Source organism: Chiloscyllium plagiosum, unplaced genomic scaffold, assembly GCF_037043375.1.
Source record: "Chiloscyllium plagiosum isolate Xiang-an unplaced genomic scaffold, Cpla_swu_hap1 HiC_scaffold_14, whole genome shotgun sequence".
Lineage (NCBI taxonomy): Eukaryota > Metazoa > Chordata > Chondrichthyes > Orectolobiformes > Hemiscylliidae > Chiloscyllium > Chiloscyllium plagiosum.
The window spans coordinates 23,145,763-23,172,388 of record NW_028270152.1 but is presented as its reverse complement, the minus strand read 5'-3'; the positions used below and the strand labels follow the sequence as shown (position 1 = coordinate 23,172,388).

Here is a 26,626-nt window from a genome sequence, read left to right as displayed (position 1 = left end):
CTTAGGATTTTTAATTCCTTTTGCACAAAAGGAATTTGGCAACAAGCAAGTGACTCAAAGCCAGATAAGTACGTGAAGCAGAAAGTAATGAGGGAATGTGCTGATAGGCATGGATGAAGTACGGTGAATGGAGGCTCACTTGCAACATTAGTGTTGGCACAGACCTGTTGGGGCAAGTGACCTATTCTTGCTACTTTTAGGATTTGAAGAATTGTTTTGGTCTAATCAAAGACAAGTTAATACTGTGTGAATTAACTCATTTAAACTGAGACAAAAGTAAAACAGTACAGATAGTGGAATTCTGACAATGTGTTGGAAGTATTCAGCAGAACAGAGACAGAGAATCAAAGATATATAACAACTGATGAAGGGTCATCATGACCTTAAACAGTAGCTGTCTTTCCACAATGCTACCTGACTTGCTGAGTATTACTAGCATTTCCAGGACCTAGCAAAAGAGAAGAAATATTAACTAGTTTCCAATGTGTGGCATGGTGTTCCCATGCATCTGCTGCCCTTGCCCTTCTAGGCAGTAGAGATTGGAGGTTTGGGATGTGCTGATAGAAGAACATTTTGAGTGACTGCAGTGCATCATGTGATAATACACACCCTTGCTGCTGTGTGCAGTAATGGAGAGAGCGAATGGTTAAGGTTGTGGAAGGACTGGGAGCAGTATGGACTAGAGAGAACCTAGATTCACCAGCAATGGGAGGAAGGAACCAGTTGCTGTCACCATGAGGAGGTGATCACCAAGAAGGTCAGAGTTGAGAGTGTGTTCCTGGAAAAGTACAGCAGATCAGGCAGCATTCGAGGAGCAGGAAAATTGACGTTTCGGGCCAAAGCACTTCATCAGGAATTTCCAGCATCTGCAGAACTCACTGTCTCCTACCAAAAAGGTTGGTTGTGCCCTGATTGTGCTTATAGTGTGGAAAGCAGTAAAATGAGAAGTTAGGAAAATTGAGAACTTTGGTTGATTCACCTACATCCTGTGCTGCAACACCACCCAGCAACCATTAATCTTGTCTTGCCAACTAACTTCATCAGAAGTTCTCGTATCTTGTTGAGATTCACCACCACCCACCCAGACAGTGGCTTTATCTGGGCCACTTTCCTAACCACCCCCTCCCCATTCCCCACCTCCTCCTCCTGCCATTCAACTCAGTTTGTCCACAATCTGCTGTGCTTGGCTGATAGTCTCCTTGGCAAAAGTGAGGACTGCAGATGCTGGAGATTAGAGTCGAGATCAGAGTGGTGCTGGAAAAGCACAGCAGGTCAGGCAGCATCCGAGGAGCAGGAGAATTGACGTTTCAGGCAGGAGCCCTTCATCAAGAATGAGTCTCCTTCACCAGCTGAGCTGTGCCCATTGTGTGAATAATCTGACCAGTCAGTCTCTAGTTTTGTTTCCTCACCTTTTTCAGCAGAGAGCACACCATGCAAAGGAAAGGGAGATGACCAAGTTAGGCAGGGATTTTAATTGAAGAGATTGAGTGAATGTTGTCACAGATGTGTGCCACATGGCTGGTGGCAGAATTATAGATCTGTCTGTTATATGGTCTGAGTGAATCATTAACACCAGCATGGACTGCTTGGGCCGAATGGACTTTTCCTTTCTTACATCTTCAATGAAACATGTTGATTTTAATTAATTGGTGACTAAGCTATCAGTATGGAGCACGGTCAAGATTATTTTCCCAGGACCAAGCCATTTCCTTCTCTTTTGACTTCCAGAGACTCTTAGGGTGGAATCTTCTTTTGGTTGCATGGTTCTCACATGCGGCTGGAAAGCCTGTGAGAGGCCTATCCCTGAGGATGGCCCATGTGACATCCTTCCTATAGTGTAGCACACAGTTTATCTGGAATTAGTTCCCTGCAGCAGGAACTGTCTCTCATTAGAACCTCCTTTTTCCCTTGCAAGTGCCCTTAGGTCAATAGCCAACCAACAAATGGTCTGTACTCTTTCTATCTCCATTGATCCCAGCAGTGGTGGCTTGAGATCCTTTGACTGGTCATTAAAGGCATAGATGGGCATTAGTGTGGCAGGGTGGACTGTGGACCTGCCAGCCCTGAACCCAATGCTGATGGGAGTGGGACAGCTGCTGAGATTGCACCCAGCCTTATTGTAAATGCCTTTCCTGCCTCTGGCCCATCATTCCTTCCACTGTAACTGGAAAAGGATGAAGATGGTCTCTCCGTGGACTTCATGCATTCTGAGCACTGAGATGGACTAGTTAGAGAGTTCATCTGGATCATAAGTGAATGAGCATAACCCCAAGGTTAACAAATAAAACTGAAGTCCATATTTGGGTTACTTATGGCAGTGAGGAAATGGGAAAGAATCAAGGCCTGGGGATTAATTTATAGGTTTATGGAGTTATGTTAAGACTAGTGGGGGGGGAGTTATGAATGCAAAATAGGTGGTGGTAATCCAGTGCAAACGGTGGAAAGAAGGTCAGCCCAGATTGACGGCACGGTGACTCTGTGGTTAGCACTGCTGCCTCACAGCGCCAGGGACCTAGGTTCAATGCCACCCTCAGGTGATTGTCTGTGTGGAGTTTGCACATTAGATTAGATTACATTACAGCGTGGAAACAGGCCCTTCGGCCCAACAAGTCCACACCGACCCGCTGAAGCGCAACCCACCCATGCCCTACATTTACCCCTTACCTAACACTACGGGCAACTTAGCATAGCCAATTCACCTGACCTGCACATCTTTGGACTGTGGGAGGAAACCGGAGCACCCGGAGGAAACCCACACAGACACGGGGAGAACGTGCAAACTCCACACAGTCAGTTGCCTGAGGCGGGAATTGAACCCAGGTCTCAGGCGCTGTGAGGCAGCAGTGCTAACCACTGTGCCACCGTGCCGCCCACATTCTCCCCATGTCTGCGTGGGTTTCCTCCAGGTGCTCTGGCTTCCTCCCACAGTCCAATGGTGTGCAGATTGGGTGGATGGGTCCTAGGAAATGCAAGGTTACAGGGATAGGGTTGGGCTGGTGGGTCTGGGTGGGATGCTCTTCAGAGGATTCACGTGGACTCGATGGGCCAAGTGTCCTGCTTCCACACCATAGGGACTTTGTAAGAGCAAAAGCATGTGAGCAAGATGACAGGAGGGAAGGGGATACAGTTGGAATAGAGGTGCATGTTCTTGGTCTGAAGTTATTGTACTTGATGTTGAGTCCTGAAGGCTGTGAAGTGCCTAAGCCTTGATTTTGCTGGAACACTAGCAGGCCTGGGGCAGAGATACTAGCATGACAGCAAGACGTTGTATTGAAATGGCAAGCAACTAGAAGGTTTGGATCATACTTACAAAGAGAGTGGAGATTTTCTACAAAGCAGTCAGCTAGTCTGTGTTCGGTCTTGCCAATGTACAGAGACTGTATTGTGAGCAGCGAATATAGTGAACTGGATTGAAAGAAGTGCAAGTAAATTATTACTTCACCTGGAAGGTATGTTTGGGGCTTTGGGGACAGTAAGCTGATAGGAGGTAAACAGGCAAGTGTTAAATCTTATGTGATTGTACGAGAAGGTGGCATGGGGAAGTGAGGAATTGGTAGGAATGATGGAGGAGTGGACTAGGGTGTTGCAGTGAGAATGGTCCTTGCAGGGTACTGACAAGGCAAGGGAAAGGGGAGGTAGATGTGTTTGGTGGTGGAAATGGCAGATGATGATCCTTTTGAAGGCGGAGGGAAGGGGCTCGAAATTTAATAGAAGGGGAACCATCTCATTCAGGGAGGGAGGAGGAATGTTTGAGGGCAGAGTGTAGGAAATGCATCAGACGCTGCTGAGGATCCACTGCTCTTCATACTCTGGTTGGCTGTTAAACACTGGGGGCCATCATTCAGAAGGAGAATGGTTGATGTACAGGGCAGGCGAAGATGTGACAAAGCACTTATAAGCACTTGGACTTTACTGACATTAAACAATCTGAACTTTAATGACACCATGAAGTGCACATCAATCTCCTTCCCTGGCGAATTGCCCATGCTCCAGAAAATCTGTTTTGGAAAAGTTACGTGCAACAGAATGTTTAAATCAATTAGACATACAGACTCGCACAGCTATGTTAATTTCTCTTCCAGGTACAGTATTGATTGGGCTGATTCCAGCAAACAGCCAAACTTCAGATCTACTTTTACTTTACGCCTAAACTCATCTCTTCTATTCTGGACTGTTAAATTTCTGCCCCTGGTTTTCAAAGCTGTTCATTTGGAATTCATTTTGAGTCAGTTCTGAATTTGCTTTAGACTACCTTATAGATCACTGCATTATCCTTCCATGTCCCCTTCTATATCGGCAAAGAGCACACTGGAACTTCTGTTGGATTTAAGCTTGCCTGACGCTGAATTCATTGCAAATTTGTGCATTAAGGCTTGCTAGTAATTGAAAACATTTTTTAAAAAATTGAAAAACAGTTGAAACTTGTTTCAAAGTGCTTACGTTCCTTTAAAATGTGTTCAGCACCTTTTTTAAATTAAACCACAGATAGCAAACTCCTCTCTAAAGATTGGTTCAGAGAAGTCCGTTCATCTGAATTGCTTTATTTTGGCAAATCAGAAATGTAAGATACAGGCATTTCTTCCTGTTGACTCATGACATAAACTCCGTACTTGAGTCAACAGGAATTATGCCTGATCTCTTCTCCATCATTCCTTCACTAATCTTAGTTGTCTTTCAGATTTCCACAAATGTTGGCTTAAAAAAACAAGAGGAAAATTACAGTGAGCGTCAGACAATATGAAAAGAAAACATGAATTGCCTTTTCCACTCAGTCCTCATTATCTGCTGAATTGACTGCCCACAGACCTGCGTACTCCTGAGTCATGTCATGAAGTATCAGTGCCAACAATTCCATTTTAATTTATTCTGGTTTACTTGTCCAGTCTGAGCATGTGGTCTATGGTGGTACAGAGGAGAGTTGGATAGGACCAGGATTTGTATTTTTGGTGACCAAGTTGCTAACCCCTACAGGTAATGAGAAGTTGGTGAATACCTTAATGACGTGTTTCCTTCTAAAATATAAACATGATTGGGGCCATTTTTTCACGACGGAATGGGATGGACAGGGTGGTCAAAATGGTGCCCAAGCAATCCTGACATGTTCATGCCCTCTGCCATTTTAAATTCTTCCATTCTGGGCATAAGGTTGGCATCCACCCCCAACAGTTCCTTCATGAAGTTCTCTTCATCATTTGCCTTGCACCAGGCTACTCTCTAAGTTTCCAGGCATTCCAGGAATGCATTGTGGTGATGGCAAATTCATTTAAGTTTTTGTTAAAAAGGGACTTCGATAACTAATTGAAATGAGAAAGTTTGCAGGGTTATGTGAAAACGATTGGGGGTGGGGCGGGGTGGGGGAGTAGTTCATGTGTAGAGCCTGCATACACACACACAGCTGAAAGGCATCTTGCTGTGCTCTAATTCTGTGATGCTCTAGGTTTCTTCATACCCTTTATGCCATATTTCTTAATATTACCCTTCGCCAACCAGATCAGCGTCATGTCACCCAATCTTTACTTTCTGATAAACGTATCAGAAAGTGATTTGCTGAAGTTTAAACTGACCTGATTTTTGACTGCGGTTACTGAGTGACAAAACTCTTCATATTCCCTGAGCTCAGCTTACAGTAAAGAGCAGACTAACTTTAACCACAATGATTATGTTCCAGTAATTAAAAACTCAACACTATTCGGCCTAGTAATAAACAGTCTAATCAATCTGTTACTCAGTAGCTAACTGAGAGCCTATGTTATATATTATAATGGTGGTAATGTTTTAACCTGCAGGTCCTTTTCTTACTTTGAGTTACTTGTGATCTTTGTGTTGCTACTTCTCCCTTTGCAATGGAAAACAAAATAATAGCAGATCCAAAATCAGCTGGGTGGATAATGCTGTCAACTTAGTGCTGCCGCACTGTCCTTTGCAGGTTTTGAGCAGATCTGGTTCTGGAGGTTGAAGATCCAAGAGGCATAATTAAGGCCCTCTTGCCATTTCTAACTCTGCGTGACACCCATCGGTTTCTGCCGCACCCTCCTGCCATAGGCAGTATAGATCAGAAGGCAACTATTTGCAGGATTCATACATCACCTGTCATTAGATAAAGCTAGACGCTGCTATTGGAGACTTCTTTTCTGACAGTGTGTTAATGTATCTGAATTGTGTACTCATGTGCAAACCTGTTACCTGCTGCTCCATACTGGGAGGTATTTACTGATCCTGATATGAAGTACACAAGCAGCTACTGAAGACTGAGTTTGTGCCTTGAAAGACAAGCTCCCTGTTTTAGAGGGTGTTGACAGCTCGTCGATCCCATGAAAACTGATCAGTTTCTTTCAGGTGCCCAGCTTTTGAATCTAATCCAGTGCCTCCCTGATAAGTATTTTCAATCCAAAATCCCCCTCTCTGTAGGCCTGCTATACCCTGGGCAATAATGGCATGCCTGAGAAAGTATCCAGACATTTACAATCCCAACACCATACTGTTCAATGATGTGTACCAATTCCATTTTGTAGCTAATGTCGTTTTTGGTGTTTAAGAATTACGGGGACCTAATTCAAAGGTGTGTGAATCTGTTTGATCAGTGAATAGCAACTATTGGCACAATTATGTAAAATTCATTGTTACTCTTCCCTTTTTGCAGAGGTTAAATCTAATCCATTGATTATGCGATCATTTAGCTCTGCCTATCAATTGCTGCTGGCATTATTTGGCTGTTGTGTAACTTCAGGTTGATGTCTCGTTTTGCGTATACCTTGTGCTGCTCCTGGCGTGCCCTCATGCATGCTTCTGTGAACCAGAGTTGATCCCTGGCTTGGTGTGAATGGGAGATTGAGGCATATGCTGAATCTTAGATTGCAGATTGTGGTTGAATACAATTCGGCTGCTGATAGCCCATGTGGTTTGTGTGATAGACAGATACATTTGTTACAGGTAGATTGGTAAGGCTGAAGTTCCCTCTTGTTGATCAGCAGCTTTGTCCTTTAGCATAGAACATAGGACATTACAGAGCAATGCAGGCCCTTTGCCCTCGATGTTGCGCCGAACTGTGGAACCAATCTGAAGCCTATCTATCCTACACTATTCCATTTTCATCCATATGTTTATCCAAAACCATTTAAATGCCCTTAAAATTAGCGAGTCTACTACTGTTGCAGGCAGAACATTCCATGCCCCTACTACTCTCTGAGTAAAGAACCTACCTCTGACATCTTTTCAATGTTTAATTAGATTAGATTCCCTACAGTGTGGAAACAGGCCCTATGGCCCAACAAGTCCACACTGACCCTTGACTCCAACCTTCGATAAGTTTCTACTCCATTAGTGTGATTGTTCTGTTTCACATTTTCTGCCCATTGCATTATGGTTGCCAGCTCTGATTCATTATGAAAGGGGTTGAAGGTTAACACAGTTATTTAATCAAGACTTTTATAGCGGACAGGCAGCAGGAGCCCCATTCTCTGTTGACCTGTTTTTAACTTGTTTCTATTTAGATTAGACAAGGCCCAACCAGTCCACACCGACCCTCCGAAGAGCAACCCACCCAGTCCCATTTCCCTCTGACTAATGCACCTAGCACTATGGGCAGTTTACCATGGCCAATTCACTTGACTTACACATCTTTGGACTGTGGGAGGAAACCGGAGCACCCAGAGGAAACCCACACAGACACAGGGAGAATGTGCAAACTCCACACAGACAGTTGCCTGAGGCTGCAATCGAACCCAGGTTCCTGGTGCTGTGAGGCAGCAGTGATAAACACTGAGTCACTGAGCTGCCCTGAGTCACCGTACTGCCCTATTAGATTAGATTCCCTACAGTGTGGAAACAGGTCCTTCGGGCCAACAAGTCCACACTGATCCTCCGAAGAGCAACCCACCCAGACCCATTCTCCTACATTTACCCCTTCACCTAACACTACGGGTAATTTAGCACGGCCAGTTCATCTAACTGCACATTTTTGGACTGTGGGAGGAAACCGGAATATCCGGAGGAAACTCACGCAGACACTGGGAGAATGTGCAAACTCCACACAGACAGTTGCCTGAGGCGGGAATCGAACCCAGGTCTCTGGCGCTGTGAGGCAGCAGTACTAACCACTGTGCTACCTCTATGCCGTGTCTGTCTGTGCCGTCTCAGTTTAAATCTATGTCCCCTTGTGCTAGCCATCACGATCCGAAGAAAAAGGCTCTCACTGTCCATCCTATCTAATCCTCTGATTATTTTATATGTCTTAATTCACCTCTCAAACTTCTATCTAACGAAAACAATCTCCAGTCTCTCAGGCTTTCTTCATAAGACCTTCCTTCCATACCAGTAGAAAGTGATGCTGGAGATCAGATTGAGAGTGTGGTGCTGGAAAAGCACAGCAGGTCAGTCAGCATCCGTGGAGCAGGAGAATTGATGTTTCAAGCATATGCCCTTCATCAGGGATGACGGTGGCATTCCTGATGAAGGGCTATGCCTGAAACGTCGATTCTCCTGCTTCTCGCATGCTGCCTGACCTGTTGAGATTTTCCAGCACCACACACTCGACTCTTCCTTCCATACCAGGCAACATCCTAGTAATTCTCCTCTGCAATCTTTCCAAAGCTTCCACATTCTTCCTGTAACGTGGTGACCAGAACTCTCCGCAATACTCCAAGTGCAGCCACACCTGAGTTTTGTACAGTGGCTGTAATGTTAAAAGGTTAAATTGGACCATCTCTCTGGACATTAATGTAATATTAAAGTGTTAAACTGCACTGACTAAACATTCTCGAAGTGGATGGAGACGACATTCATGCAGAAATGCGGACGATTCCCACTCCATTTAGACAGTCATTTGCTACTACTCCCCTACTATTATCAAATTCAACTCTAATTTAGTCCCTTTCATTCAGAAGTACTTTCATAGCCATCCCACAAAGCTAGGACATATCACACCTATATTGTCTTGGCGAATCACTAAGTCAGGAAATCGTATGTAAAACGATTCCCAGGATTAGGGCATTTACATTTGCATTATCTCAGAGAATGATCTCATCCTACCATTGTGCCTGGGGTAACATGTAGTTATGATGGTGGTGGTGGTGGGGGTGAGGGGGGGTGTTGGTGGGTAGCCAGCAAATCTGTGAGTATTACCAACTGACCTGTATAAAGGGGATGTTCGGGGTCTCTTTTGACTCAAAGGGGGTCACCTGGCTTTAATAAGCTTTTAACTGATGGCAGAAGTTGATGTGTGTGAATTGCATCTCTGGAAAAGAGCATGACCTCCTGGCTCTGAAACTCTGTCCCTCTACCAATAAAAGCTAACACATCGTACGCCTTCTTCCAAAGTGAATCACCTCACACTTTTCTGTATTAAACTCCACCTCTCAGCCTAGCTCTGCAGCTTATCTATGTTCTTCTGTAACCTGCAACATATTTCGGCACTATCCACAAATCCACCGACCTTGGTGTCATGTGCAAATTTGCTAGCTCATCCTTCTATGCCCTTATCTAGGTCATTTATGTAAATAACAAACAGCAGTGGCCCCCAAAATAGATCCTTGTGGTAAACCACTAGTAACTGAACTCCAGGATGAACATTTCCCATCAACCACCACCCTTTGTCTTCTTTCAGATAGCCAACTTCTGATCCAGACCGCTGAATCATCCTCAATCCCATGTGTCCATATTTTGAGAAATAGCCTACTGTGGCACCCTTATCAAATCCATATACACCACATCAACTGCTTTACCCTCATTCACCTGTTTGATCACCATCTCAAAGAACTCAGTAAGGTTTGTGAGGCATGACCACCTGTTCACAAAACCATGTTGACTATCCGTATTCCGCCTATTTCTCGCTAGACGATTATAAATCCTACCTCTTATAATCTTTTCCAGCACTTTACCCACAACCGAAGTAAGGATCACTGGTCTAAAAGTACCAGGGTTGTCTCTACTCTCCTTTTTTAACAAGGGGACAACATTTGCTATCCTCCAGTCTTCTGGCACCGTACCTGTAGACAATGATGACATAAAAATCAAAGCCAGTTGTTAGCACTCTGCTAGTGCAGTCTGTAGTTATATTGCTGAGCTGCTCCTAGTGATGGACATTGAAGTCCCCATCCAGACTACCTTCTCTGCCCTTGTTGTCATCAATGCTGCTTCCATTGATGTTCAACATTAGGGAAAATTGACTTACCATCCTTTTGCATTTTAAGGAAGGGAAGAATGTTAGTACCAGGTAGGTTGTATTCAGCAGGATGTTTCCTCATTTGACCTGGTTCCATGAGTCTTCATGGAGTCTGGAGTCAATGTTGAGTACTTCCGGGGAAGTCCCTCCCAAAAGCACACCACTGCACTTCCATCTCTGGGGCAATTTCCATGAATCATACCTTACAGACAATGACTGTCAAGTTGTAGCTTGACAAATCTTTTGGCCAAGTCTCCCAATTTTTGACACAAGCCCCCAGTTGTTAGTACAGAGGGCTTTGGAGGTCAACAAGGCTGTGAGTGCCTCTGTAATTCCCAGTGTCTTTTGCTGATGCTGGATGGTCTGTCTAATTTTGTTCGATACAACTGAGTAACTCAATGTCAATGGTTTGTATGAGCTTTTCGCATTCCTGCCTGTTGCATATAATTCAATTAATCACCATCTCAGGTGGCTGAGTCACCTGTGTTCTTCATTTTCTCCCAACTTTTCATATTTTTCTTCCTTTTACTTAGTCTCTTGAAGACAGTGGTTAGCACTGCTGCCTCACAGCGCCAGAGACCCAGGTTCAATTCCCGCCTCAGGCGACTGACTGTGTGGAGTTTGCACGTTCTCCCCGTGTCTGCGTGGGTTTCCTCCGGGTGCTCCGGTTTCCTCCCACAGTCCAAAGATGTGCAGGTCAGGTGAATTGGCCATGCTAAATTGCCCGTAGTGTTAGGTAAGGGGTAAATGTAGGGGTATGGGTGGGTTGTGCTTCGGCGGGACGGTGTGGACTTGTTAGGCCGAAGGGCCTGTTTCCACACCGTAAGTAATCTAATCTAATCTTAAAAAAAAGACATTGATTCATGAACACTTCACTAATTTGTCTAACGTGTGCATGATCAAAGCATTTCAATGAGTATTGGAAATCTAGTTGAATGCAGTGACAATAACAGAGAGAAAAAAAACAATGTTGTCCCGCCCAAGCAACTACACCTTTTCCACTAAGTTTCATTAGTTTGCTGGGACGTAGGCTGCCTTCTGGGTTTGTTTTGTGTTTGTAGTTCTGGCAGAGAGAAAACAAAATCTTTTTTTCAGGAAATAATTCTGCAAATCACAAATCCTGTTTGACAAGAGACCGTGTGCAGTGTATTACAATTTGAGTGATTCTTATTAAACCTTCTCAACTCGGTAACATTTAGGAACCAGTCATAGTGGTCAAGTACAACCTTACAAATGGGGGCTTAGATCAGGAAATTTTTTGTTTTAGTTCTGCATTTGCCAGAACTACGAGGATTCTAAAGTTAATGTTTTGAAACGTCATATTAAAGGTACAGGAATGTGCTTCATAACGTAAAACCATTCACTCTAACTGCATGGGTCTCCTGTAATAAGGTGTGCAGAATACCTTATTTTACGCTTGAATAAGGATTATATTGAATGAAAAGGTAATAAGCTTTACTCCATTTTACATTTTCCAATGCACATACGTACTGATACATTTATAAATGTGACATAATTGACAAAATATCTTCAATATCAAGAAACGTTGTTTTTGTTTCTGATTTTTCAGTTCTTTTCGTTTTTAGCTTCATTATCAATATCGGTTACCTTTATTTGAAATTTGAAATGTGAAATATGGTGGTGAAGTGACTAAAACAAATATTTCTGCTCTTTTTCCACAGCAACCCCTTGATATAGGTAGGTATTTTTCTATTTTATCTTTGCCTAATTGTTTGTTTTCCAATTAAATTTTTTTGTTCTTATGAGAAAGGTCAAAAGAATTTGATAAATGTTAAAAATGTTTGCACTTGCTTATTCCCTGTCTTCTCTAAGTATGCATGTAAATGCATTCCTTGTCAAACCTGTAATGTCATGACAGTGCAGTTCATCAAAATGTAGGCTGGGCTTTGTAGAATTATATTGCAGCCAAAAACCTGGGACTGATGCTCCATGGATAATAAATCATTTTAATTTTGTTGTTGTTAGATTATGGTTTCCAGTACATTATATAGTTCAGTTTACTTTTGGCAATAGGTAGTGAAGTGTGGCATTTAGTCTTTCTGGGCCAACACTTCTCTGGGATTTTGTAGGCAAACATATATTTGAAGAACTTTACAGAATGGAAGCAAAAATGAAGGTACATGTTGGGAGGGAATAAGGCATCGGGTGGAATTTTTAAAAAAATCAGAAGTCAGTGAACTGTATTCAAGAGTTATACCTGTGAGTATATCTATATATCTATATCTGAATTCAGGGTAGAAGTTCAACATTTAGCCCTTTCCTGAATCCCGCATTTCCATCTCTCCCCAAAAACTCTTGATTCCCTTGGCTAAAGAATATTTTCATATCTGTCTTAAATATAATCAATAGCCCCACTTCCACTACCTTCTGAGGCAGGGAGTATTTGTATTTATACACCTCATGAAAGGTAACCTTCAAAGTTTGGGAGAAGATTTGTAGTTCGGATGCTCGTTGTTGTGGTTCTGTTCGCCGAGCTGGGAATTTCTGTTGCAGACGTTTCGTCCCCTGTCTAGGTGACATCCTCAGTGCTTGGGAGCCTCCTGTGAAGCGCTTCTGTGATCTTTCCTCCGGCATTTGTAGTGGTTTGAATCTGCCGCTTCCGGTTGTCAGTTCCAGCTGTCCGTTGCAGTATATTGGGTCTAGGTTGATGTGCTTATTGATTGAATCTGAATCTGTGGATGAGTGCCATGCCTCTAAGAATTCCCTGGCTGTTCTCTGTTTGGCTTGTCCTATAATAGTAGTGTTGTCCCAGTCGAATTCATGTTGCTTGTCATCTGCATGTGTGGCTACTAAGGGTAGCTGGTCGTGTCATTTCATGGCTAGTTGGTGTTCATGGATGCGGATCGTTAGCTGTCTTCCTGTTTGTCCTATGTAATGTCTTGCATGGGATTTTGTACACCACATTGGTTTTGCTCATGCTGGGTATTGGGTCCTTCATTCTGGTGAGTTGTTGTCTGAGAGTGGTTGTTGGTTTGTGTGCTGTTATGAGTCCTAGTGGTCGCAGTAGTCTGGCTGTCAGTTCGGAAATGCTCTTGATGTATGGTAGTGTGGCTAGTCCTTTGGGTTGCGGCATGTCCTCATTCCATAGTCTTTCCCTTAGGCATCTGTTGATGAAATTGCGCGGGTATCCGTTTTTGGTGAATACATTGTATAGGTGTTCTTCTTCCTCTTTTTGCAGTTCTGGTGTACTGCAGTGTGTTGTGGCCCTTTTGAATAGTGTCTTGATGCAACTACTTTTGTGTGTGTTGGGGTGGTTGCTTTCGTAGTTTAGGACTTGGTCTGTGTGTGTGGCTTTCCTGTATACCTTTGAGGTGAATTCTCCGTTAGGTGTTCTCTGTACCATCATGACCAGGAATGGGAGTTGGTTGTCCTTTTCTTCCTCTCTAGTGAATCAGATTTCTGTGAGTGTGGCGCTGATGATCCGGTGTGAGTTCTCTATTTCTGTGTTTTTGATGATTACAAAGGTGTCATCCACATTATCTGACCCAGAGTTTGGGTTGAATTTGGGATAAAGCAGACTACATCCAAAAAGCGCAACAACTACTTGCAGATACCAACACCTACCAAAAGTGGGAGTTTGACCCCACCCCACAGCTCACCAATAGGATAAACAACACACTGAGGAACCTACAAAGAAACGGACAGATAACCAGGTTTGACCTACAAAGATAGAAACCTGAAAGCAACAACACCCCCAGATTCTATGGACTACCTAAAGTGCACAAACCAGACATCCCACTCAGACCCATAGTATCACTACCAGGGACACCATCACACAAACTGGCTAAAGAACTACAGCAGAAACTGAAACACCTGATCAGTGGATCCAGACACTCTATACAGTCAACACAGGAATTCTTGGACATCATGAGAAATATATACATAGGCAAGGAAGAAACCATGGTCTCATTCATTGTAATGGCATGGTTCACCTCTATGGACAAAACCCTCGCCAGAGAAACAATAGCCAACCTGCTGGACATACAGAACAGACAACAGGACATTGAACCTATCAACAAAGACGGCATACTCAAACTACTGGACCTGTGCCTCACAACACACTTCACATTCAACAATCAAATATATGAACAAATCAACGGCACATCCTTGGGCTCAGCCGTCATCTGGACTCCTAGCAGAAGCCGATTGTGGATCCTTGCTTGGATTTTTCCTTTATACTGGGAACGTGTTTATTCTGAAATATCCCTTTAAGAATCTGCCGCTGCTTCTTTACTGATCTGTCTGCCAGTCCAAAATCTCAGTTCACTTTGTCTGGCTTAGCTTTCATACCCACAGAGTTGCTCTCATTTAGGATTAAAATATGATGTTTACAGCCACCTTTCACTTTCAAATTGGATTTTTAACTTGGATCATAATACAATTACTGGTACCCGGGTGTGCCTTTACTCTGAGGTTATTAATTAATCCTGTCATATTACACAAGAGCAAGTCTCAAATAATCTGCTCTCTGGTCAGTTCCAAAACATGCTACTCCAAAACTATTTTAGAGTGTTCTATGAACGCCTCATCCAGGTTACAATTACCAATTTGAATTTTACAATTCATATGGAGATTCAAATCATCCACTAATTATTACCATTCTTTTATCACAAAGCATCCAATATTTCTTCTTGTATCATATTTCCTGTACCATAGTTACTGAGAGGTTGCCTGTAGAACCTCCCCACAAATGATGTTTTCACGCTACTGTTTCTCAACTCCACCCAAACTGATTGTACAATCTGATTTCTTGAACTGAAGTCATCTCTAACTATTTCACCAATACCATCTTTGATTAATAGAGCTACCCCTCCACTTTTACTTAGCTTCCTATTCTTCTCGAATAACTCCTACTCCTCGAAATTTGGAATCCGTCCTTGTCGTTGTGGAGTTGTCCGTTTTTCACTTTATACCATTTAGTCTTGACTGCTGCTACATCTTTAGTTTATATTCTTCTCTGTCCCTTCTCTGATTTTCATTTTCCACTTTAGTATTTTGCTGTCCTGCCCTAACTTCATCCCTTGATTTATTACTTTTTCCTAAGCATGAATCCTTATACCCTCTTGTTTGGTTGAAAGCTCTCTACTTTCCTTATTATGCAGCTAGCTAGAACAGTGTGGTTAAATGGTCTGTTGACAATTAACTCTACTCGATTCCTAAAGTTACACACAAGTATGACTTGATGAAGTATTGGTTAATGTTTAGATATTCTCTGTTAATAAAATACTCCAGGGTTAAACATTTATGGAAACTGTAGCAGTTATTTTGGCTCCGTTGCGGTGACATGCTAGACAGGAGGCTTAGCTATACCGATGTAAATTGTTTGTACTGTTGTGCTTTGTTGAGCAAATCAACTGACCCTGACACTTCCTACAGCTCTGAATTGTTTTATTGTTTAGTTCTGTATATTAGTTAACAAATTTTTCCAGGGCATCAGAATAGGGATTATGCCAAGGGCAACTGATGTGTGAAGTTCGCTGTCCAAGTTTCTGGAAGTACAGATAGACCTGAAGAAATGCTGTCAAGGGACTGACTGACAGTATTTCCTATTTTTGAAATTGGACAGCAAAGGCTGAGAGGAGATTTGATATCGGTTTTTAAATTATGAACGGGCTGAATGGAGTAGCTCCGGAGAAGCTGTTCCTCTTTGTGAAAAGGGCAAGAATGAGAGGAGATGGGCTTAACGTGATGTGCAAAAGAAGCAATGGTGATGTGAGAAAAAACCTCTTTTCACGCACTGAGTAGTTAAGGTCTGAAATGCACTGCCTGGAAAACGTGGTAGAGGCGGATGAAGGACGTTGGATGATTACTTGATAGAAACGGTGCGCAGGGATATTGGGGGGTGGGGTGAAGGCAATAAATTGGCGCTAGGTACTGATGGATATTTGAAGAGCTAGTGCAGGTACGATGGGCTGAATTGTCTCCTGTGTCATAACAAATAAGCGATTCTGGGTTATCAAGGCGAGAGGAGCAGGTTATGGAGTTCAGCAGTGCTGCCCAACTGACCCCACCCCAGTTTCTACCCACCTGGTTTCCCACCCACATCCTGCTGGGAAGCTCTGTGCCAGCTGATCAGCTGATGCATGGACTTTGTCATGCACTGAGGGAAGTGTCCGAATGGAAGCACTGTGCCATGTTTCTGAAGGAGCTCTGATTGGTGTCTCCTGTCAGAAATACAGTGCTCCCTGCCTTCATGAGGTACAAAGGGGCAGACTGTCCTTGGAAAATCCAGCCCCTTGTATTCCCAGTGGAACCTTCTCCGTGGTCTCACAAGAGAATGAAGTCGAGCGTGCTCGTTTGGCTTCACATAGGCTTTGAAGCCACATGGAAAACGGGGTGTTGTGTTCTCTGAGGAACCCCTCTCCTGCTGGACATGCAGAAAGAGTTAACTCTAGTCAGGCCAGGCTCCAATCAATGTGATATGGACTGTTGCCACGTTGAGCAGAGAATTGCCTGTGATTTGAGAATCGACAGAGGTTTCTGTAAAATCGAAGATGGTGAGTGAGTAGCAAAGTGCCGCACTCGCAATCACTTCTCATTCATTGAGATTTCTGGGTAGTTTGATGCGTGCTTCAAAATCATGTGGATTAATTCCCATTGGGTCCAATCCACTGTCTTGTTCAGGTTAGTGCAGACGGCTGCAAAGCTGCCAATTACATTGTGCAGTCTGACCCTTTTTCTGTTAATTCAGTCTGTAACCACATCAGTGAGGCCTGGGTTCAAGACCCACCTGCTCCACATGTAAGTAATAACATTGCTGAACAGGTTGAATTGAAAATATTAAAAATGAAGCCTCTAGTCATTAGCTCTCTGCTGCTGTGGAAGCTAGCTGAGTCATCAAAGTGACCACACTTCAAAGTATGTCATTGGTTGGAAAGCGTTTTAGGAAGCCTAGAGATCATGAAAGGTGCTATAGAAATCTAAGTTATCTCTTTTGTACATTTACAGTGGTATCTGTCACAATGGAGAGGAGCACTGTTTTCTCTTCCCTATCAATAATGGAAATCAATAGAGACTCAATTAATCCACATGTTTTCTATTGGCAGCGTTTTGAATGAATGTCTCTGTTAAGTATACCTTCCTCTTACCTTCATACAAATGACGTCAATCGTGACTTCTACTGCTCTCCAAGCCTGAAATGCCAGCTTCTGCTTTTTCAAAAAAAATCTGTCTGATAATTGAAAATGGAAATAATGTGAATGCAGACAATGGAAGCTCTCCTAGTTTCATGACTAATGCCTGATAGCTCTGAAGTTTAGCTTTTTGGCTCGTTCCCTGAGTTAGTTCTGAAGACCTGTCGTGGTTCTGTGTGCCTTAAAGGTTATAAGAGATAGTAAATATCTTTTCTCTTTGTTTTGAATAATGTGTTGATGGGCCATATTACACAACTGGGGGTTCTTCTATGGATCTTTTACCTGCGTTTTTATGCTGGTTTTCACTCTCCTTGCTCTATTTGGCCTCAAAAATGGTTGAAACCAATGGCCTTGCAAGTCTGAAAATGTCTGATCACAGAAGTTAAGCAGACTCAGGCCGTGAGTAGGAAACTGCTTTGAAACCCCAGCTGCAGTAAGCTTTAAAAGGGCTTTTGTGGTGCAGTGACCCTGGGTTCAAGACCCACACGGTCCAGAGATGTGTAGTAACATCTCTGACCGCATACATTTCCTGCAGGAAGCTGTCGCTTTGGTTGCCATAGCATTCTAGAATAGGCTCAAGTGTCCGAATGGCACATTCCTATTCCTTATGGTCTCATCTTGGTCAGTCAGGGAATCATGTATGATGGGGAAAGGGCAGGAAAGTGACTGTGGAGGAGTATTGAATCACTCATGATCCAACTTGCAGAGCAGGCTAGAGGGGCTGCATCATCTTAACAGGTTCATTGGAAAATTATATAAAACAGTTGGTTGTTGTCGCCCTCTCATGGTCAATAAAGGTAAAGACAAGTTCATGGCCAACTCTTATTTCACAACTACATAATATTATTTCTCTGGGAAATGAAATTGTTAATTTTTGCAATTCTGACAGCGCATTATTTTCTGTGTGGAGTCTTTTATTCCCTTTTTTCTTTCCATTATAATCTTAAGTGATTTTTAAACTGAGAAGCCCTAAGAAAAACACTTAAAATTATTTACAGACGATGTATTTCAAAACCTCTTGGCCCATGTAAACTTTTGGCATTCCTGATATCAAGATGGCAGGCAATGTGTTGTTCTTATTGTATGTACTCATATGTATTGCGTGTTGCCTGTATTTTTTTAATATCTGTATGCACCACCGATTACCCAATTTTAAAAAGAGAGCAAAAATGATCTTCAAAATCCTAAAACTTGTTTTTATTTGTAAAACTGCCCAGAATCAAAATATGGGCAATAGAATATGCAGTTTGAAAGATTGGTGACCATAGTGAATCATCAGTTGGTTTTTAAAAATAGTTTTCATAGACAGATGCTTTATCCTTGACACTTGTTTTTTCTCCACACAACTGGAAAGCTGAGCCAGTGACTCGAATACTTTCTCGTTTATATTGGTGGCCTATTGAAAATAGCCCATCTTCTTGAGCTCTGGTAACGTGGGTGGTTGAGCTTCTGTCTGCACCTCATCTTCCTCAGCTGCTTCTCTGAAGTTGCTCCCTTTGTAACTGCTTCCACAACAGTACTGTCATCCACGTTCCCTCTAAGATGTGCACGCGTGCAGTTGGTTTGCGTGTGCATGCTTGGCATTCTGACACATTTTTACATATTGACTTCTGATTCTGGAGGTCACTGCCACACAGGGGACCTTGGAGGTCCATGGAGAACAAGAAGAAAATTAGCAGGCTCGCTGATTGTCATCTGCTGGTGCAGCACAGAGTTCAGCAGCATCATCAGCATCAGCAGTCAGAAATTCTTCCTTTTTGTTTAATCCTAATTTTTGAGAGAAGTGTAGCATCAGCATCATCTCACACGACATCATGATCTGCTGAAAAGAATTGTAGGCATGAAGCAATTCTGCTTTACCATGTCAAAGGCTCTCTTCAGGATGTTCATGGCTTGAAATAAGTCTACATTTTCTACAGTTTCCAGGCAAGCAATCTACTTATGGATAAGCAGCTAGCTGTTTAGATAAAAGCATTTTAAATTTATTGGTCCATTGGCTGAGTAGTTGAAAGATGAATTGGGTGAGAGAAAGAACAGTTATCATGTTTGGACATGAAGACGGGCTGAGCAATGATCTGAGAATAATAGGATCCTACATTTCTGGAACTGAACATGGTGATCCAGTTGCTGAACTCATGAAGTGAAAATCATTGGTGCCATATGTTGCTGACTGGTGAAGGTTTGAGGACCTTGGCTTTTTGAAGTTGCCAACGAGTAAGAAGGCATGGCTTTTGGTTTTGGACAAGTCTACGGCAAAAAGAAGGGGCTCCGATTTTACTGTTGACTGTATCTTGGCCCATGGCATGGTAAGTTTTATCTGGTGTGTACTTGTAAGGAAGGCCATTTTGTCTTTAATAAAGGTATCTGCGGATTGTTTTCTTGAATAGGTTCTAGGAAGGTGCTTATGCCAGTGAGTCCAGATTGGAAGTGTCTGTGATTTGAGCCTTCTCCACAAGCCCAGTTGTAGACAAGGTTAGGCTTGATTTTAGACTGCAAAAAGCAGGCATTGCAAGGGGTAAAGTTGGGGACATCAATTTTCAGCTTTCTCCACAAGCATCTTATGTTAATGCTATGTTTGGGTCAGTTTTAACTGTATCGCTAAATCAACTAACAAGCTCCATCTTCAATTCTGGATTTTTCTTTTGCGAGTTGTATCTTTCCCGTGTTCACATTCCATTCTCTACACTCACTCTTTAATATTTTCAGTAATCTTTATCCGACCCCATCAGTATTATATTTGACTGAATTCAGCTTGACTGTCGTTTGCATTCTCTCCCTTCATTAAGTTCCTTCAATGACTTATATTTGGTTTCAAGTTCTTATAAGTCCAATTTTATTTTCTGGCTGTGGTTAACCATGATATTGACAACAATAACCAAATAATGTGCTTCATTAAACTGCAGTTCCTCAGTCTGAAAGGGACTTGTCCTTTTTATTCTCTCAATTGATTAGATTCCCTACAGTGTGGAAATGGGCCCTTCAGCCCAACAAGTTCACACCGACCCTCCGAAGAATAACTCACCCAGACCCACTTCCCTCTGACTAATGCACCTAACAGAATGGACAATTTAACATGGCCAATTCACATGACCTGCATACCTTTGACCAGCAACACATTTTCAGCTCTGATCTCCAGCATCTGCAGTCCTCACTTTCTCCACTGAGAGAGGAAACCGGAGCACCCAGAGGAAACCCACGCAGACACGGGGACAATGTGCAAACTCCACACAGACAGTCACCCGAGGCTGAAATCAAACCTAGGGCCCTGGTGCTGTGAGGCAGCAGTGCTAACCACTGAGCCACCATGCCACCTCAAAACTGCAACACTGCGATGGCCGGGAATTGAACCTGGGTCAACCGCTTGGAAGGCAGCTATGCTCACCACTATACACCATCGTCCTGCTAAATTCTTACTGTTTTATATTTTGGACATTAAACTCTGAAGATGATTGTGTAGGTTGTCTCAAATAGAAGACACGGGTGCAAGAACAGAAACTGTATACTGGCTCATCAGGTTATCCCTCTATGTTAACGCCATGACAACGTGATGGAAATCGCAAAGCCAAAGAGAAAAACGGATCGGGACCTTTGTTGTGTGGTCACCACAATGGCAGGATGTCGAACTGTGTGGGATCAAAATAAGTGGGTAGCACTTAGTGCTTTATACAATCAGTGGACTCTCAAAGCATTTTCCAAGCAGTGGTGTTGTAATGTAGGAGAAACAGCAAGCAAATCCACACAGCAAGCTCTATCAAACGACAAGGTCTTCATAATCAGATAAGCTATTGTATTATATTGATTGAGAGATAAATATTGACCAGGGCACACTGCTACTCATTTTGATAAAATGCAGCATTGTCTTAGAATGCTCTGGGGACATCCTATCCCAGAAGATGGTGGAATTTAAATTCAGTTAATGGATTTGTATTATAAAGCTGGTGTCTGTAATGGAGACGATGCCAGGTATTGTTGATTGGTGAATCAGATGGGTTGTACGATGTCCCTTAAGGAATAAAATCTGCTGTCCTTTCTTGGTTTAGCCTACATGTCACTCAAGACCCAAAACAATATTGTTGACTCCTCAGGAGTAACGTTTAAGATGCTTTGGACATACAATTGTTGACTTCTTCAATGCCATCAGTCTGAGAGGAAGAAAGCCTGTAGTCTCCTGTTGATGATCCTCTAAGCTTTCTCTTGGGTCTCTGAAATGTGTTCATTAATGTTTCCCACAGAGGCTTATACATACCCGGAGCGAGTGGAAACACCTGTTGGATTCAGCCTGAACCTCTCCAGCCTTGAAATATCCACCATCTTGTTCTGTCAGTTATCTCGATGCATCCCATGTGTCCGAGTGCACATCAGAATGAACAACTCAGGTAGGACTGGGAATCCATTGGAGTATACCCTCTGGTGTGTCTGGGATTTGAACTGTTCGCTATGATGCTGTTGAAAGATGATCACTGTGGATATTCAAATGGCCTTTTATGGGATCCAGATGAGAAATAGAATTCAAAAATCACAGGAAGAGCCTATGAACAGAGTTGTGTCAGTGAGATGTAAGCACGTCCTGTAAAGCAGTTGGAATAATAGCTCCACCCAAGGTCAAAGCTGGAGTATACATCGCTGTCCAATTTCTAAATCCAAGCCGATTCTCGATGGACAGGATAGAAACTCTACCCATTGCTCAAGAAGTGAGGCCTAAGATCTGTTAACCCCTGGGCGTCAGCTAAATCCCACTAGTCAACTTCCCACCTCCTGAAGTCTAGAGGGATCAGTGATGGAACTGGCAATACGAATTTTGGGTGAGACTGGGGCAGGGGTGGAAAATATCCCCAAAGTCAGGAATGCCTCGGATTTCCTTCTGATACTAGGTATAATGGGAGAAATGTTTCCATATAAAAAATAAGCTTTGGTACAACTCATCCATGCCGACCAGGTATCCTAAACTAATCGAGTTGCATTTGCCAGCACTTGGCCCGTATCCCTCGAAACCCTTCATATTCGTATACTCATCCAGATGCCTTTTAAATGTTGCAATTGTACCAGTCTCCACCACTTCCTCTGGCAGCTCATTACATACATGCACCACCCTCTGCATAAAAATGTTGCCCCTTAGGTCCCTTTTAAGCTTTCCCCTCTCACCTTAAATCTGTGCCCTCTAGTTCTAGACTCCCTCATACCAGGGAAAATACCTTGCCTATTTAACCTATCCATGCTCCTCATGATTTTATGAACCTCTATAATGTCACCCCTCAGCCTCTGATGCTCCAGGGAAAATAGTCTCAGCCTATTAAGCCTCTCCCTATAGCTCGAACCCTTCAACCCTGGCAACATCCTTGTACATCTTTAAATGCAGACGACTGGCTCTGAATAGCTCCAGGTTAACTAGATTGCTTTGGGTGATTGTAACTGACCACTCAGCAAGGTTCCACCAGGTAGCTATGGTCATAATTGGCCCAGAGTATCTAAAATCTGAGTATGAATCGAACAAGTTTCCCAACTTTGAGGCAGGTGTAAGTTTGCCATGAGGCTTGTTCCAAGATTTACAATTGAATGTAATGATTATTCATGCTGTGTCCAATCCACGTGTTTCCTCCAGAGTTTAGATCTGGCTGGAATTTGGTTGTTTAATAAAACAAAATAAATCATTTATTATAAACTGTGTGAGAGTTGAACCTGTTGGTCTTTGTTAAGGTCCAAGGGAGTGTTGCTGAACAAAGAGACCTTGGAGTACGTGTTCATAGCTTCTTGAAAGTGGAGTCGCAGGTAGATAGGATAGTGAAGAAGGTGTTTGGTATGCTTTCCTTTATTGTTCAGAGTATTGAATATAGGAGTTGGAGGTCATGTTGCGGCTGTACAGGACATTGGTTAGGCCATTTTTTGAATATTGCGTGCAATTCTGGTCTCCTTCCGATCGGAAGGATGTTGTGAAACTTGAAAGGGTTCAGAAAAGATTTACAAGGATGTTGCCAGGGTTGGAGGATTTGAGCTACAGGGAGAGGCTGAATAGACTGGGAATGTTTTCCCTGTAGTGTCAGACGTTGAGGGGTGACTTTATAGAGGTTTATAAAATCATGAGGGGCATGGATAGGATAAAACGACAAGGTTTTTTTTCCGTGGGGTGGGGGAGTCCAGAACTTAGAGGACATAGATTCAGGGTGAGAGGGTAAAGATATAAAAGGCAACTTTTTCACGCAGAGGGTTGTGCGCGTATGGAATGAGCTGCCAGAGGAAGTGGTGGAGACTGGTACAATTGCAACCTTTAAATGGAATCTGGATGGGTATACGAATAGGAAGGGTTGAGAGAGATATGGACCAAGTGCTGGCAAATGGGACTAGATTAGGTTAGGATATCTGGGCAGTAAGGACGAGGTGGACCAAAGGGTTTGTTTCCGTGCTATATGTCTCTATGGCTATGACTCTAACTTCCTTTGCCGATAGACTTTCAGTTTGAGTATTGGATGTAGAACTGATTTCTTAAAAACTGAAAGAACTGCAGATGTTCAAAAGCAGAAATTGTTGGGAAAGCTCTGCAGGTCTGGCAGCATTTGTGGAAAGAAATCAGAGTTAATGTTTCAGCTCCAGTGACCCTTCCTCAGACTGCTGGTAGCTAGGAAAAAGGATGAGAGGAGGAGGTAAGGAGCAAGCAATAGATGGAGATAAAGCCCGAAGGGAGAGAAGAATTGTTGAACAGACAAGGAGTAGGTAATCAGCTGAGGAAAATGAATATCTATTAATTGGGACCATTAGAGGCTAATAGTGGGTGGTGTGTAATAGAAAGCATGTGATAACAAGGCCTGGTGTGTGGGTGTTGAAGTAAGGACTGATTCAGGAACTGGGTTTGCTTCCAGCCTCGGGCAACTGTCTGTGTGGAGTTTGCACATTCTCCCTGTGTCTGCGTGGCTTTCCTCTGTGTGTTCTGGTTTTCTCCTACAATCCAAAGATGTGCAGGTCAGGTGGATTGGCCATGCTAAATTACCTATTATGTCCAGGGATGTACAGGCTAGGTGGATGAACCATGGGAAATGCAGGAGGAGGGGTATCTGGGTGAGTTGTTCTTCAGAGGGTCTGTGTGGACTCAATGGACCGAATGCCCTACTTCCACACTGTAGGGATTCCATGATTCCTTGCCCTACTTTAATTTCTATCTCTCCTTCAGTGCCGGTGACCATTGACGGAGTGCAAATTCACTTTTTTGAATGTAAAAGCAACAGAAACAGTGAGATTCAAGTCCGGTGGAAAAACTACATGCCACCTATTAACACAGTGAGTCCTCATTCTCTGTTATTATAAAGAGTTTACAGTAAGAAATAACTACTTGGTCCAATAACTGGTGTTTTCTGCTCAGCCCAAGCCTCCTCTCACTTTACTTCATCATCTCAACCCATCAACACGTTTTGTCTCAATTTGTCCTCATTGTCTGCTGTCGACCTGTTTAAGTTTAACTGGGATACTGTATGCCTTTCAAACTTATTTGAAAGTAGGCATAGAGCAGATCATGCCAAAAGCATTCCATGTCAGGTTAATGCTTCTTTTGGGTGTATTCTAATGTTACTACTTGAAATTACTTTGACTTGTATATTACAAAACTCTCAATGGTGCATTCTAATTCCCATCCACTGTCCTGAGCTTGAGAAGTAACCATTCGGTACTATACTGAGGAAACTCAGGCAGGTCACTGCTTTTAATGACTGGAAATATCATTTGTCTGAGTAAGATTTCAGGGCAGTCTTTAGTGATGGCGAATCACATCAGACCCTTTCTGTTCAGTTCAAAATATCAAGCAAATTTTGTTTATAAAAGGCTAACAGAAGCAGGTTGTAAAAGGTACCGTATATACTCCTATATAGGTCGAGTTTTGAAGACCGTTTCTAAAGCTGAAATTAGGGAGTTGACTTATACACAAAGTATTGTTTTCGAGGGGATGAGATTCATGCTTGGCATGAGTCAAAAAATGGACAAACCAGAGCCAGGTCTCTATATAAAATAATAACAAAAGGAAAAATAATTATGGCCATTATTGAATATTTATCTCCAAAATAACTGTCTCCATTCTGCCTGCTATGGTAAAATGGTACTGTCATACCATATTCTAGTTACCAGTACTGTAAATTGCATGTAGGCCTACACATATGTACAAAAGTTAATAGGCATACCAATGGGCCGTCAGGCCATCTACTGGGGATATTTGTGCAACTCACAATTCATAAAATAAAAACAGAGAAGCAGTAAAAACAAAAGAAAAAAATAGACATAATGTTTTATTTAGAAATGACCGCATGAAACTGTTAATAATATGATAGACACTTTACATAAAAAAAAACAGATTCACAGCAAAAAGCTCTTCTTACTGTATATCACAAGTATTATGAGATAGTTACTCAAAACAAAAATTACTGGTACATGCAAAAGCCCATTAGATCCTTAAAATTCCCTATCCTCATCAGTTGCACCACTGAATAATTCATTCCAGTCTTCTGGGTCAAGCATATCATATGGATTATCTTCATCTGCACTCTCAAGGAGATCATCAATTGATTTGCCATCACTTCCATCTGACCATAAATATTCCTCCTCCATACCATCTAAAGCATTAGAAATTCCACTTTTTTTTTGTGAAGGCTTTCACAATAGTTTCCGTTTTCATCTCCTTCCAGGACTCAACAATTCACTCACACACAGTTGCAAGTAATGGAGCACGCGTGTTGCCACCCTTTGTGAAGCTTTTCTTTCTTCTTGCATCCAGTTGTCCCATTTCTTCCGTACTAAGTCCTTAAAAGGTTTATTGCTGCTAACATCCAAGTGGCTGCACCATGCACATAAGGCCTCCAGGAATCATTGTAATGTCAGCATTGTTGGCTCGAAGTTCACTGATAACACTTCTCACTCTGTGCGATCTGAACACATCCCAAGCCAGTAAGCTTTTTTCCTTCCTAAGTCCATGTGGTCGCATATTTCGGACCTTCCCAATCCAACTCTTGCATCCACCTTCATCCATCCCCCTTTTTTTTTTCATGAATGAGGACAACAATGCCGTTCAGACATTTCTGTTTGGGCAGAGTTTTCAGCTTAAAAATCACCATAGGCTTTAACTTGGTTCCATCTGCCATACAAGCAAATACCACAGTGAGTCGACTCCTTTCATGGCTAGTAGTCTTAAACTAAACTGTTTTTCTTCCAATCGTGTCCATATTTCTGTTCCCTAGCATATCAAAGTTTCTTGGGTTTCGTCCATATTGCCAACGCTTGAGAGCCTGTGCCTGTTTTTCTTCCGACTTCTGATGACAAAGTTATGGAACCCAATTAACTTGAC

General features: G+C 42.7%; 1 protein-coding gene across 1 annotated transcript in view; it reads left to right on the top strand.

The window, feature by feature from the left end:
- Positions 1-26,626, top strand: part of LOC122558893 (interleukin-17 receptor E-like) — a 68,877-nt gene that overhangs the window by 11,090 nt on the left and 31,161 nt on the right. Inside the window, exons 2-4 of the mRNA XM_043707809.2 lie at positions 11,842-11,857; positions 21,546-21,689; positions 24,473-24,579. Of these exons, the coding sequence (XP_043563744.2) occupies positions 11,842-11,857; positions 21,546-21,689; positions 24,473-24,579 (267 nt within the window). The remainder of the gene's footprint in view (positions 1-11,841; positions 11,858-21,545; positions 21,690-24,472; positions 24,580-26,626) is intronic.